Source organism: Oncorhynchus mykiss, chromosome 5 (assembly GCF_013265735.2).
Source record: "Oncorhynchus mykiss isolate Arlee chromosome 5, USDA_OmykA_1.1, whole genome shotgun sequence".
Taxonomy (NCBI): domain Eukaryota; kingdom Metazoa; phylum Chordata; class Actinopteri; order Salmoniformes; family Salmonidae; genus Oncorhynchus; species Oncorhynchus mykiss.
The window spans coordinates 13,561,137-13,576,191 of record NC_048569.1 but is presented as its reverse complement, the minus strand read 5'-3'; the positions used below and the strand labels follow the sequence as shown (position 1 = coordinate 13,576,191).

The 15,055-nt window shown below is 42.7% G+C and overlaps 1 protein-coding gene across 5 annotated transcripts in view; it reads right to left on the bottom strand.

Moving 5' to 3' along the window:
* The window catches only part of fkbp15a (FKBP prolyl isomerase family member 15a), a 22,710-nt gene that overhangs the window by 4,272 nt on the left and 3,383 nt on the right, over nt 1-15,055 (bottom strand). For 3 of the 5 annotated variants that reach the window (XM_036976825.1, XM_021601736.2, XM_021601734.2), the window contains 17 exons: nt 12,062-12,168; nt 11,690-11,759; nt 11,425-11,494; nt 10,713-10,787; nt 9,783-9,881; nt 9,155-9,304; nt 5,622-5,690; nt 5,195-5,338; nt 4,907-5,046; nt 4,756-4,804; nt 4,458-4,577; nt 4,112-4,193; nt 3,918-4,018; nt 3,730-3,808; nt 3,511-3,620; nt 3,215-3,316; nt 2,912-3,006 (listed from right to left, as the gene is read on the bottom strand). In XM_036976825.1, coding sequence (XP_036832720.1) covers nt 2,912-3,006; nt 3,215-3,316; nt 3,511-3,620; nt 3,730-3,808; nt 3,918-4,018; nt 4,112-4,193; nt 4,458-4,577; nt 4,756-4,804; nt 4,907-5,046; nt 5,195-5,338; nt 5,622-5,690; nt 9,155-9,304; nt 9,783-9,881; nt 10,713-10,787; nt 11,425-11,494; nt 11,690-11,759; nt 12,062-12,168 — 1,662 coding nt within the window. The remainder of the gene's footprint in view (nt 1-2,911; nt 3,007-3,214; nt 3,317-3,510; nt 3,621-3,729; nt 3,809-3,917; nt 4,019-4,111; nt 4,194-4,457; nt 4,578-4,755; nt 4,805-4,906; nt 5,047-5,194; nt 5,339-5,621; nt 5,691-9,154; nt 9,305-9,782; nt 9,882-10,712; nt 10,788-11,424; nt 11,495-11,689; nt 11,760-12,061; nt 12,169-15,055) is intronic. The other 2 variants (XM_021601735.2, XM_036976824.1) reach the window with 2 other exon arrangements.

The window sequence follows — 15,055 nt, the reverse complement described above, 5'->3', positions numbered from 1 at the left end:
TTTTTCAAAGTAGCCACCCTTTGTGACAGCTTTGCACACTCTTGGCCTTCTCTCAACCAGCTTCATGATGTAGTCACCTGTAATGCATTGCAATTAATAGGTGTGCTTTGTTAAAAGTAACATTTGTGGAATTTCTTTCATTCCTAATGTGTTTCAGCCAATTAGTTGTGTTGTGACATGGTAGGGGTGTTATACAGAAAATAGCCCTATTTGGTAAAAGACCAAGTCCATATTATGGAACAGCTCAAATAAGCGAAGAGGAACTACAGTCCATCATTACTTCAGGACATGAAGGTCAGTCAATCAATCCGTAAAATGTCAAGAACTTTGCAAATTTCTTCAAGTGCAGTCACAAAAACCATCAAGCGCTATGATGAAACCGGCTCTCATGAGAACCGCCACAGGAAAGGAAGACCCAGAGTTACCTCAGCTGCAAAGGATAACTTCATTAGAGTTAACTGTCTCAGAAATTGCAGCCCAAATAAATGCTTCACAGAGTTCAAGTAACAGACATCTCAACATCAATTGTTCAGAGGAGACTGCATGAATCAGGCCTTCATGGTCAAATTGCTGCAAAGAAACCACTACTAAAGGACCCCAATAAGAAGAAGAGACTTGCTTGGGCCAAGAAACACGAGCAATGGACATTAGACGGGTGGAAATCTGTCCTTTGGTCTGATGAGTCCAAATATGAGATTTTTGGATCCAACCACCGTGTCTTTCTGAGACGCAGAGTAGATGAACGGATGATTTCCACATGTGTGGTTCTCACTGTGAAGCATGGAGGAGGAGGTGTGATGGTGCTTTGCTGGTGACACTGTCTGTGATTTATTTAGAATTCAAGGCAAACGTAACCAGCATGGCTACCACAACATTCTGCAGTGATATGCATCCGGTTTGCGCTAAATAGGTCTATCATTTGTTTTTCAATGGGACAATGATCCAACACACCTCCAGGCTGTGTAAGGGCCATTTGACCAATAAGGAGAGTGATAAATGCTGCATCAGATGACCTGGCCTCCACAATCAACCGACCTCAACCCAATTGAGATGGTTTGGGATGAGTTGGACTGCAGAGTGAAGGAAAAGCAGCCAACAAGTGCTCAGAATGTGGGAACTGCTTCAAGACTGTTGAAAAAGCATTCCTCATGAAGCTGGTTGAAAGAATGCAAAGAGTGTAAAAAGTTGTCATCAAGGCAAAGGGTAGCTACTTTGAAGAACCTCAAATATAAAAATATATTTTTTATTTGTTTAACACTCGTTTGCTTACTACATGATTCCATATATGTTATTTCATTGTTTCTTCACTATTATTCTACAATGTAGAAAATAGTAACAATAAAAGAAAAACCCTTGAATGAGTAGGTGTAAACTTTTGACTGGTACTGTATATACACTGCTGAAAAAAATAAAGGGAACACTTAAACAACACAATGTAACTCCAAGTCAATCACACTTCTGTGAAATCAAACTGTCCACTTAGGAAGCAACACTGATTGACAATAAATTTCACATGCTGTTGTGCAAATGGAATAGACAACAGGTGGAAATTATAGGCAATTAGTAAGACACCCCCAATAAAGGAGTGGTTCTGCAGGTGGGGACCACAGACCACTTCTCAGTTCCTATGCTTCCCGGCTGATGTTTTGGTCACTTGAATGCTGGCGGTTCTTTCACTCTAGCGGTAGCATGAGACGGAGTCTACAACCCACACAAGTGGCTCAGGTAGTGCAGCTCATCCAGAATGGCACATCAATGCGAGCTGTGGCAAGAAGGTTTGCTGTGTCTGTCAGCGTAGTGTCCTGAGCATGGAGGCACTACCAGGAGACAGGCCAGTACATCAGGAGACGTGGAGGAGGCCGTAGGAGGGCAACAACCCAGCAGCAGGACCGCTACCTCCGCCTTTGTGCAAGGAGGAGCACTGCCAGAGCCCTGCAAAATGACCTCCAGCAGGCCACAAATGTGCATGTGTCTGCTCAAACGGTCAGAAACAGACTCCATGAGGGTGGTATTAGGGCCCGATGTCCACAGGTGGGGGTTGTGCTTACAGCCCAACACCGTGCAGGACGTTTGGCATTTGCCAGAGAACACCAAGATTGGCAAATTCGCCACTGGCTGTGCTCTGTGCTCTTCACAGATGAAAGCAGGTTCACACTGAGCACGTGACAGACGTAACAGAGTCTGGAGATGCCGTGGAGAACGTTCTGCTGCCTGCAACATCCTCCAGCATGACCGGTTTGGCGGTGGGTCAGTCATGGTGTGGGGTGGCATTTCTTTTGGGGGGCCGCACAGCCCTCCATGTGCTCGCCAGAGGTAGCCTGACTGCCATTAGGTACCGAGATGAGATCCTCAGACCCCTTGTGAGACCATATGCTGGTGCGGTTGGCCCTGGGTTCCTCCTAATGCAAGACAATGCTAGACTTCATGTGGCTGGAGTGTGTCAGCAGTTCCTGCAAGAGGAAGGCATTGATGCTATGGACTGGCCCTCCCGTTCCCCAGACCTGAATCCAATTGAGCACATCTGGGACATCATGTCTCGCTCCATCCACCAACACCACGTTGCACCACAGACTGTCCAGGAGTTGGCGGATGCTTTAATCCAGGTCTGGGAGGAGATCCCTCAGGAGACCATCCGCCACCTCATCAGGAGCATGCCCAGGCGTTGTAGGGAGGTCATCCAGGCACGTGGAGGCCACACACACTACTGAGCCTCATTTTGACTTGTTTTAAGGACATTACATCAAAGTTGTAATAAGAATATTTCATTCATTCAATATTTCATTCATTCAGATCTAGGATGTGTTATTTTAGTGTTCCCTTTATTTTTTTTGAGCAGTGTATATATATATATTTTTAAATCTACAGAACTCATTGAACAAGCACACACACACACAGTACTGTACACTCAAACCTCTGGTTCTGCTCGAGGAGTTCTCTGATCTTCCAGTTCTGCTCCTCCACTCGGGTGCTTTTCTCCAGAACCTCCTTCTTTAGGAACAAGTTCTCCTGTGGAACCCAAATGGAGAAGTTATGCCGTTCCATGCAATGGTCAATGCCTATCAGGTAATTGCTTTCACCCGTCCTACTTTTCCCCACACCAGTGCAGTTGAAGGACAGTAGACCAGGACAAGAATCCTTTTGATCAGACTAGTGCAGAATGAGGGAGAGCAGAAAAGGAGGAGGACACTGTAGATTAGTGGGACAGATGACTGACCTGGGTGATTCTCTGGATGTTGTGCAGGATCATGGCTGTTTCCATGGACACCGAGGACAGACCCAGAGAGTTGCCGCCACCATGCTTCTGGAGCTCATCCACCTGGTATAAAATATGTTAACATGACTTACAACTATTACAATTCTTTGTTACTTGTTATGAGCCCTTATAATGTCTCAGTTTGACAGGGTCAGTTTGACAGGTTTATGAGATTAAAAGAAATGATGAGGTCATACGCAAAAAACAATGCAATACAAGAAAGTGTTACCAGAACTACAAACAAGTCCACTGCTGACCTTGGAGACCAACAGATTGATTTTATCTGCCATTTTCCCCACAGCCTGTCCGATCTCAGTGTTGTGCTGTCGCACCTCTGTCATCAACAAGGAAGGGACATCACTAGGTGCTAGACGGGTCAAATGTTGTTTTAGATAAAAGCTTGAAAACATATTACAATAGTATGTCTGCTATACTGCACTTAGACAAGGTGACAGTGAAAATTGTATTTTCATTACCCTGGTATGAAACTGCATGATGAGGGTGGAACTGACCAAGGTAGGACGGACCAAAGGCAGACTGAAAGGATGGGTATGGCTGTGAGGGAGGGGGGGGGGGGGGGGGGGGGGGGGGGGGTAAGCATATTGTATCATTTCAAATTTCCCCTTTGGAGATCAATATTGGTTATTCAATTCAAATTCAATACCTGGAAGGAATGACTGCTCCCACCACAGTCCACAGCCTGTGGGACCACTGTCTCCATAAACACTGGTTGCTGGGCAGCAGTTGGCACAACGACCTCAGGCACTGAAACAGAAAATATAACCCTGAATATAAGCAAATGACTGGTGGATCTACCAAACATATGGACGTGAATGGATACTGAACTAGAGGTCTTACCTGCATGGACAGGGGGTGCAGCTGATATCTGGACGGGCTGGGGGAACAGACAGTGATGTGAAGGGTGAGATTCACTTGGGTCCTGCAGGGTGACACAGATACAGACACAGAAGAATATTAACAGGTCAGTGGCACTGTCATGGGTGTCAAACATGACAACGGTTTGTAGGTTGTTCTCCTTTTCCAGCATACCTGGCAAACGGGTTCCAAAGTAAAAGCATTGACTTAGTCAAAAACTGGAATTGTGGGAATGCACAATTCTATACAGAACAGAAGGTGCACACACACACACACACACACACACACACACACACACACACACACACACACACACTATGGAGCCCACCTCTGTCTTGGAGTCACTGTGGTCTAGCTGGGCGGAGATGGCTCCTGTTGGGAAGGGCAGCATGGGCTGACCCATCTTGGCCATATGAGAGATCAACTTGGCTTTGGCTGTATCCGACAGCTGTATGTAAGATAATATGGTTTGAGAGAGATTGTGTCTGATTGACTGTGAGTGAGTGAGTGAGTGAGTGAGTGAGTGAGTGAGTGAGTGAGCGAGCGAGCATGTGTGCGCAATTGTGAGTGAAAATGTGTGTGTGAAAGCATGCAAAGAAGTTAAACTAAATGAAAATAACACTCACCATCAGTTGCTCATTTATTGAATTGGATTTCACATTCAGAGGCTTTCCCCTGTTGGCAGAAAAGTCAAATAGTTAACCTGACATCTGACCCCCAAATAAAAAAAGCCTCCTAACTCCCCCACTGAGGAACAGTGAAGGTAGTGGTACATACCTGGGCTCTGCTGGGATAGAGCTGGGGGGCTGAGACTGAGGGGACATCCCAAAGCCCAGACTGTCCACACTTGGGGAGGTAGAGTTGGTGGTTAATCCCCCACTCTGTCGCTCCGACCCACTGTCCTTAGCAAACTTCACCTAAATACATCCCACAGAGTTAGAACATCTAGACAGCCATCTTTAGCCAATTACGCCCTCTAGCTTCGGTACACAAACAGTTCCACATGGCTACAGTGAGGTACTGTTTGACTTTTGAAACTGAATGTGTGAGTGTGTGTGCGCCCACCCGGCGGATCTCCACATTGTAGACCAGTGTGCTGGAGGAGGGGACGTGGTTGGGGATGCCCTTTGACCCATAGCCTAGGGTGGGGGGCACAACATGGAGGCGACGCCCAGTTTTCTGCATCCCTAACATCCCGTCCTCCAATCCCTAAAGAGAGAGAGATAGGAGAGAGAGAGAAACATTCATTTTTTTCTGTAAGCATGAAGTTGCCTCACTATGTGTGGTGATGTCATATTGCTGAGTTGACCACTACACCAGTGGAGGCTGGTGGAAAGAGGTATAGGAGGATGGGCTCATTTTAATGGCTGTAATGGAATAAATGGAACGGGGTCAAACAGGTGGTTTCCATACGTTCCATATATTCCATTCCAGCCATTACATTGAGCCAGTCTTCCTATAGCTCCTCCCACCAGCCTGCTCTACAACCTACCTTAATGGCTTTGCCGATGCCAAGTTTCACTCTCAGCAGCTTGTCTTTGCCCACGTTGGAGTCAAACATCTGACACACAGAAAACAATATAATACATTCAGCTGAATGGTGATCAAATTGGCATTGACATGCACTGTGAAGAGGATAAGTGAGTGAGTGAGAGAAAGAGAGAAATAGGACAGTCACACAAAACACATTCACTAAAAAAAAAATATATATATATATTGTTTTAAAATCCATGTCATTTAGACTCTCTCCAGTTAATAGTAAACAAGGTGGGAGGGAGTTCAGCCATGTAAAGGGTGAAGTGCTCAAGGAAGAGAAAAGTGGGTGGGAACAACAATGTTCTATTAAACTTCCCTGCAAAGAAGAAAATCTAAAGATTTAACTAGGCCTCGTCTACTCCTCTCTGATAAAACATTTACTAGGGTCAGCCTTTTCTGGGCCTCTTGAAAGCAGAGACATTCCCAACAGAGGTGAGACGGATTTTCCCAAACTCTATTGCTTGCCTCATATGTTTAAGGCCCTGTGATATACACAGCTATTTTTTAAATTATGAATTATATACATTATGGCCGCTGATTCATGATAACTCGATCATAACCCAAAATATAAGGTTGCTTTACTCCATTGTTTGTAAGCTATGTCATAAACATACATTAATGTACAGCTTCAAATTGTCTAGAAACTATCATGTTGACCTCGTCCTTTTGTTTTTTTTCCATATAGTAGATATAATTTGGTGGGTAAATTTATCCAGCCCCATCCCTCTGTTCTATAGCATTTTGTGGTTTTGTCAATGAAGACCCATAATATGAATATCTAGAGGATGTGCACAATGTTGCCCTGTAAAGGTAAAACCATGCTTTACAATTGGTTAGGATCCATGTGTCACGATTTGTTACGGTCACATAGGAATCGTAATATCGTACCATGTTAACCCAAACTGAAATGATCTCGAACTGACTGATAATGGTTTCACCTTTGGTCTCGGTTAAGATATGGCCGCCTCCGGCAGTCTGCTGTCTGAGGAGCACTTCCTGTGCTCTACGTGTCTGGATGTGTTCACTGAGCCAGTAGCCATTCCATGTGGACAACTTCTGCATGGCCTGTATCAAAGAGTACTGGGATACTAGTGACCCTTGCCGGCGTCCCATGTGTTTGGAGAAATTCGACAGGAAACCGGAGCTTTGCATCAATACTCTCATTTCTGAGATGGCTACTCAGTTCAGGAAGTCAGTTCAAGGGAAAGCCACCAGCCTAGACCAAGGACCTCACCCAAGGCCCAGCCCAAAGCCCTGCTCAACCTCTAGAAGTTTCCTGTGACATCTGTACTGGGACAACGCTCAAGGCCCTGAAGTCCTGCCTGGTATCTGACATCTTTCCGTGAGACTCACTTGGAGCCTCAGAGAGTCACCGGTTTAAAGAGACAAGCTGATCGACCCTGTGGAGAACCTGGAAGACAGGATGCGTAAGAAGCACGAGAGACTCCTGGATCTGTTCTGTTGAAGTGACCAGACATGTCTGCATGTGTTTTGCTTGAAAACAGACCACATGACACTGTCCCTCTAAAGAAGAGTATAGAGAGAAAATGGCTAAACTAGGAAAGGTTATGGCAGAGGTAGACCAGAAGATGCTTACAAGATAGAGTAAGGTTGAGGAGATCAAACTCAGATCTCAGCAAGAGAAATGGAAAGAGAGAGACAACGTGCAGGTCTTCACTGCTCTGGTGCGTTCCATTGAGAGAAGCCAGGTAGAAATCATTGATTGAGGTGATTAAGAAGCTGGAGCAGGAAATCGCTGAGCTACAGAGGAGAAGCAATGAGCTGGAGCAGCTCGCACACACTGAGGGCCACCTTCAACTCCTCCAGAGCTTCCCATCCCTGTGCAGCCCTCCACCCACCAAGGACTGGTCTGAGATCAGTGTTCACAGTGATCTCTGAGGAGAGCTGTGTCTCAGCTGGAGGAGACACTTATGAGTGAAGTGAAGAGGTTTGGTGATGTTGAGCTGGAGGGGATTCAGCAGTAGATGTGACCCTGGACCCTGATACAGCACCTCCTTACCTCATTCTGTCTGAGATGGGAAGCAAATGAAAAACAGAAGCAAAGAACATGATCTCCCAAACCACCCAGAGGTTTGATTATTTTGTCAATGTCCTTGGAATTAAGGGCTTCTCTTCAGGGAGATTTTACTATGAATGTTATGGTTACAGGCAATACTGAGTAGGATTTAGGAGTAGCCAGTGAGTCTGTCATCAGGAAGAGGGATATACCATTAAGGCCTCAGAATGGATACTGGACTATGCAGAGGTATGGGTGTGAGTACAAAGCCAGTGACACCTACCCTGTCCCCATCTTTCTGAGAGACACACCACAGAAGGCAGGGGTGTTTATGGATTGGGAGGAGGGTCATGTCTCCTTTTATGATGTGGGGGCCTGGTCTCATATCTACTCTTTCACTGACCGCAAATCCATACCGTGGCCCAAATCCTAATGGTGAAATCTTCCCTCTCATCATCTCTACATTCAAAGTCACGGACTCTTAAATTCCCAAATTGTACAATGGAGTGGTTATTCTCATTATTATCAGCATTTGTCAGTCTGTTTGACATGATGAGTGTAGGACCATACTAGGCTAAGCTACTGGTCAGAATGTTTGAGTCATAATTTCTGCCAACACGATGCTCATTAGGTAAACTAATGAGCACCGTGCGAGGAAGGATGCATTGTGAAAATATAGGATCCAGCAAGGATTGTTTTAAGATATGGTTCTTCTGTTGCAGTCATGCGCAATGTTCTTGGTTGGTCATCAATCATTAAGATAATTGAAAGGAACACGCTTATTTTATTTCAGAATATACATAATTTAATACGGCCAAGTTCTATTCACAACGATATTCAGTTGGTTAAGAGACAGACATTCCGTAAATACTAGGAATAGATTGTCCACCATCTATGCGTTGTCCAGACAGAAAAGAGATATAGGCAAAATAACATTTCGATTTAGAGCCATAAAGAAATTGAATAAATTAACTGAGCAAACCAGAAACCTTTCAATATATAAATTTAAACATTATTTTACAACGATTTAAATATAATACATATAAATGTTGTGGGACTATAGTAGATGAAGAATCAATATTTTTTTAGATTGAGTATTTATTGGGTCATTATGTTAGTATATTATGTATGTTTGTAATAGTGTGTTATATGTAGAAATGTGATCGTATTATAAATGGTATTTTAATGTTAAGGACTCTTGGAAGATTAGTCCAAATGGGGACTAAAAGAGATCCTAATAAATCAAATCAAAAGCACCTAGAATGTCAGTATATTGTCAATGTTTGAATATATTCTGATCTTTTGTATTTAAAAAATAAATTAATTATAAAGCCACAAATCAAATTGCCCAATGCTCTGAGCTTTTCTGAGCCTTTATTCATTTTGTCACAAGCAGTTCATTTTGTCAGAACCAGTTGATTTTCTCCAAATACAGCACAATTATTTTGGCTGTATTCTGAGTTATTTGTCACCTGTCCGATGTTGTGGTTCTGTAGAAGCCAGCCTGTGAAGGCCACCTCTACCGTGTCACCATAGTCCACTGCCTGTCCCTCTCCTAGCAGCAGGTCCTGGGTCAGTAGTGTATCTACAGTGGTCTCACTGTTCCATCTGGCCACACACAGCTGTAATGGTGGGTAAAGATTAAACATTAAAAAAGTCTATGGATTTTTACTGTGTGCAAATAACTCAATAAAACAACTATCCATGTGTCTACCCATCTGTTTCTCCAGAGCCATATATAGAGATCTATATACACAGTGTACAAATCATTACGCACACATGAATCCAGGTGACAGCTAAGATCCCTTATTGATGTCACTTGTTAAATCCTCTTCAAGTCAGTGTAGATTAAGGGGAGGAGACATGTTAAAGAAGGATTTTTAAGCCTTGAGACAAGTGCCTTTGAACGGGGTATGGTTGTAGGTGCCATCCCTGTGGAATGCTTTCGACACCTTGTAGAGTTCATGCCCTGACGAATTGACGCTGTTTTGAGGGTCAAAGGGGGGGTGCAACTCAATATTAGGAAAGCGTTCGTAATGTTTTGTACACTCCGTGTATATCTGTCCAGTATGAGAAAAAAAAAATAATTCCGTCATTCACCTCTTTGCAAAAGTCCACTCCAGCTTTCTCAGACTCAAACATCAGGGACCAGTTGTGCCTCAGGTCATCGTAGAATGTTCCATAGTTACCTGGCTGAACCTGAGAAGTCAAATCAGACATAGCCTAGTTAAACACACCACACAGTTAAAACGGATATAGTCTAGTTAAAACACATCACACAGTTAAAACTGATATAGTCTAGTTAAAACACACCACACAGTTAAAACTGATATAGTCTAGTTAAACACACCACACAGTTAAACCTGATATAGTCTAGTTAAAACACACCCCACAGTTAAAACTGATATAGTCTAGTTAAAACTGATATAGTCTAGTTAAAACTGATATAGTCTAGTTAAAACACACCACACAGTTAAAACTGAATTGGTCTAGTTAAACACACCACACAGTTAAACCTGATATAGTCTAGTTAAAACTGATATAGTCTAGTTAAAACACACCACACAGTTAAAACTGATATAGTCTAGTTAAAACTGATATAGTCTAGTTAAAACACACCACACAGTTAAAACTGATATAGTCTAGTTAAACACACCACACAGTTAAAACTGATATAGTCTAGTTAAACACACCACACAGTTAAACCTGATATAGTCTAGTTAAAACACACCCCACAGTTAAAACTGATATAGTCTAGTTAAAACTGATATAGTCTAGTTAAACACACCACACAGTTAAAACTGATATAGTCTAGTTAAACACACCACACAGTTAAAACTGATATAGTCTAGTTAAACACACCACACAGTTAAAACTGATATAGTCTAGTTAAAACACACCACATAGTTAAACCTGATATAGTCTAGTTAAAACACACCACACAGTTAAAACTGATATAGTCTAGTAAAACACACCACACAGTTAAAACTACACAAGCATGTACACATCATGGGAAGATGTACTACTCACTGTGAAGATGAATCCTAGATGGATCTTGGCAGTTGTGATTGGTTTCTGTTCGCTGCCATAAAGCAGGATCATGTACTGAAGAAAACAATCAAGACGAGAGGAAGCAGACAGACAAATGACTTGGCAAACACAAACGTGATGTGTGCATGAACAGAATAAACTTGGGTCCCACTTTACAATAACATGTATTTATGTGGTAGTTACAAAGGCAGATTTACATTATGTTTTACACAACACTTTTATACAAAAGTTTGTATCACTGCCATAGATTTATTACTGTATCAAGACAAATTAAAACCATTTATCATGAGCCTTTTTCACTCTACACTAAAACAGCCTAGAGTATCTCAAGATCATACAATTAACTGAGTTATATATTTCTTATTAAGTGGTTAGAGCAGAATACAAGACCCTTCATTAACTGAGTTGGAAAATCATATGATTAAATATAAACAGTGCATGACTTGGGGCGGAGCTCACAAGCACCTCAAATGTTCTACTGCTTGAGTTCCGGCACCTCTTACAGAATATTCACTTTAAAAACATTGCAGAGCTCCAGCACCTAAATAAAAACAGCACTCAAAATGAGTACCAGCACCCATTTCAGTCCAAGCACTGAATGTAAAGAGATGGAGACTTCCTCTTCACATCACCTGGAGTTTGTTTATTCTTAATGGAAACCAGTTTTACATATCCTTCACAGCTCAAGTACCTCTCTGGTTGGATGATTTCCCAGGATAGCAGCTCCCACCTTCCCCTGTTTTGTGTACTGGCCATTCACACTGCAAACACAAAACCATGACGACAAGATCAAACAGGACCTGTGAACACAATAACAAACACACGCATATTCTCTCACGCACGCGCCACCTCAAGCACACTAATAATGGACATACTCACATACACATTCAACTCTGAGACATATCAACTCTATCTAGTGATATGGATTTCAGGTGCTTGTTGGTGGACATACTCACAAGCGGAATGCATGAACAGCAGTAGCCAAAAGGACAGAAGGAGTTGGTGCAGGCTTTTGAGGAGATGGGCCTTTGAAAACGCACACAGAGTTAACAAAAACCACGCAGACCATATTCAAACACTTCCATAACGTGAACTTTTGCACCAATCCATTAATGGATGTATTGGAAGAATTTCATTAGCATTTACACGTGGTCTGAAGTCTGTTTAAACTGTACAAGCCACAATACTGAAGAAATGCATCCTTCCTGCTGTCTAGAGGAGTCATAACCTTTCTCTATCCAATCATGTCGGATCAGTGTTTACGTCAAAGGGAGGAAGGACAGAATGGATTTCACCAGTGTTTATACAGGACCTCAGATGTATCTTACTCAGAGCGGTGGGGGTTTTCTTCGGCTGTTTGGGGGCTCTGAACTGGAAGGACTCGTTGCCCTGACTGGCAGCCTGATCCAGATCAAAGAGAGAGGCTAGCTTTGCTCTGTCAACACACAAACACAACGATACTGTATATGGGTAATTCCAAAATATCAGAATTGCACTGAGACTGATTTTTCACTTTAAAAATGTATGCCAAACAAAAACCGTTGAATTAAAAAGTTTAACAAACCACACAACTATGCACAAGGCGTACTTTTAACAATTTACACAGAACATTTTACAGAAACACTTTTAATGGAAGAACTAGGCAGATGCAAAGTTTGGTAACAGTTAGTTTTTTTATGCGTCCAGGTTTTTCCAAAACTCTGTTAAATCCATGTACAGTGTCTTCATGTACAGTGTCTTCATGTACAGTGCCTTCATGTACAGTGTCTTCATGTACAGTGTCTTCATGTACAGTGTCTTCATGTACAGTGCCTTCATGTACAGTGCCTTCATGTACAGTGTCTTGGGGCGGCAGGGTAGCCTAGTGGTTAGAGCGTTGGACTAGTAACCGGAAGGTTGCGAGTTCAAACCCCCGAGCTGACAAGGTACAAATCTGTCGTTCTGCCCCTGAACAGGCAGTTAACCCACTGTTCCCAGGCCGTCATTGAAAATAAGAATTTGTTCTTAACTGACTTGCCTGGTTAAATAAAGGTAAAAAAAAAAAAAAAAAAAATGTACAGTGTCTTCATGTACAGTGTCTTCATGTACAGTGTCTTCATGTACAGTGTCTTCATGTACAGTGTCTTCATGTACAGTGCCTCCATGTACAGTGCCTTCATGTACAGTGTCTTCATGTACAGTGTCTTCATGTACAGTGTCTTCATGTACAGTGTCTTCAGAAAGTATTCACATCCCTTTTCACATTTAGTCATGTCACAGCCTGAATTTCATTTATTACATTTAGAAGAAAAAAATTGTCACTGGCCTACACACAATAGGCCATAATGGCAAAATGGAATGATGTTTTCCAAATTAATAAAAAAGTTTGAGTCAATAACAAAGTCTTGAGTCAACCCCTTTGTCATGGCAAGCATAGAATTCAGGAGTAAGAACTTGCTTAACAAGTCATAATACATCGCATGGACTCACTGTGTGAAATAATAGTGTTTGACATGATTTTTTAATGACTACCTCTGTATCTCTGTACCCTACACATCAAACTATCTGCAAGGTCCCTCAGTCAAGCAGTAAGGTTTTCCAATGCCTCGCAAACAAAGGCACCTATTGGTAATGGCAAAAAACAAACATTGAATATCCCTTTCAGCATGGTGAAGTTATTAATTACACTTTGGATGGTGTATAAATGCACCCAGTCACTACAAACATACAGGAGTCCTTCCTAACTCAGTTGCTTGAGAGGAAGGAAACCGCTCAGGGATTTCACCATGCGGCCAATGGTAACTTTAAAACAGGTAGAGGTTACTCCACAATACTAACCTAATTGACAGAGTGAAAAGACAGACATCTGTACAAAACATGCATCCTGTTTGCAATAAGACACTAAAGTAAAAGTGCAGAGAATTTGGCAAAGAAATTAACTTTATGTCCTGAATACAAAGGGTTATTTTTTGGGCAAATCCAACAACACGTCATTGAGTACTAGTTCATATTTTCAAGCATTGTGGTGGCTGCATCATGTTGGGTCATGTGTATGCTTGTCATCGGCAAGGACTATGGAATAGAGCTAAGCACAGGCAAAATCCTAGAGGAAAACCGGGTTCAGTCTGCTTTTCAACAGACACTGGGAGACAAATTCACCTTTCAGCATGACAAGGACTTAAAACACAAGGCCAAATACAGACTGGAGTTGCTTACCAAGACGACATTGAATGTTCCTGAGTGGACTAGTTACAGTTCTGACTTAAATCGGCTTGAAAATCTATGGCAAGACTTGAAAATGGCTGTCTAGCAATGATTTTTATTTAACTAGGCAAGTCAGTTACGAACAAATTCTTATTTACAACGATGGCCTACCCCGGCCAAACTCGGACAACACTGGGCCAATTGTGCGCTGTGATTGGAACTCCCAATCACGTCCGGATGTGATGCAGCATGGATTCAAACCAGGTACTGCAGTGACGCCTCTTGCACTGAGATGCAGTGTTTTAAACCACTGCACCACTCGGGAGCCCAACTTGACAAAGCTTGAAGATTTTGAAAATAATAATGTGCAAATGTTGTACAATTAAGGTGTGCAAAGCAATTAAGGTGTCATAGCTGTTAAATCCATTTTAATCCCACTTTGTAACAACAAAATGTGGAAAACGTCAAGGGGTGTGAATAGTTTCTGAAGGCCCTGTGTGTGTGTATTATTATTTTTTACATTTTACCCCCTTTTCTCCCCAATTTTGTGATATCCAATTGTGATCTTGTCTCATTGCTGCAACTCCCCAATGGGCAAGAGAGAGGCGAAGGTCGAGTCATGCGTCCTCCGAAGTATGACCCCGCCTAACTGCACTACTTAACACCCGCCCGCTTAACCTAGAAGCCAACCGCACCAATGTGTTGTAGGAAACACTGTTCAACTGACAGCCGAAGTCAGCCTATAAGGCACCTGGCCCGCCACAAGGAGTAGCTAAAGCGAGATGAGTCAAGTAAAGCCCCCCCGGCCAAACCCGGACGCTGGGCCAATTGTGCGCAACCCTACGGGACTCCCGGTCACGGCCAGTTATGACACAGACTGGGATCGAACCCGGGTCTGTAGTTATGCCTCAAGCACTGCCTTAGACCACTGCGCCACTCAGGATGTCTGTATGTGTATTTTCAGTAACATAATTTCAAGGCACAAGGCAATGTTTGTTAAACTTACAGAAGGCAGAATAATTTCACCAAAACTAAATAGAAGTGTTGATATTAGTTGGCAGGGGTCTTCACTTCAACATTGTGTTTTGATGCATTTCTAACACCTGTTCAGACTTTTTCCTGGTAGATGTTTTCTGAGA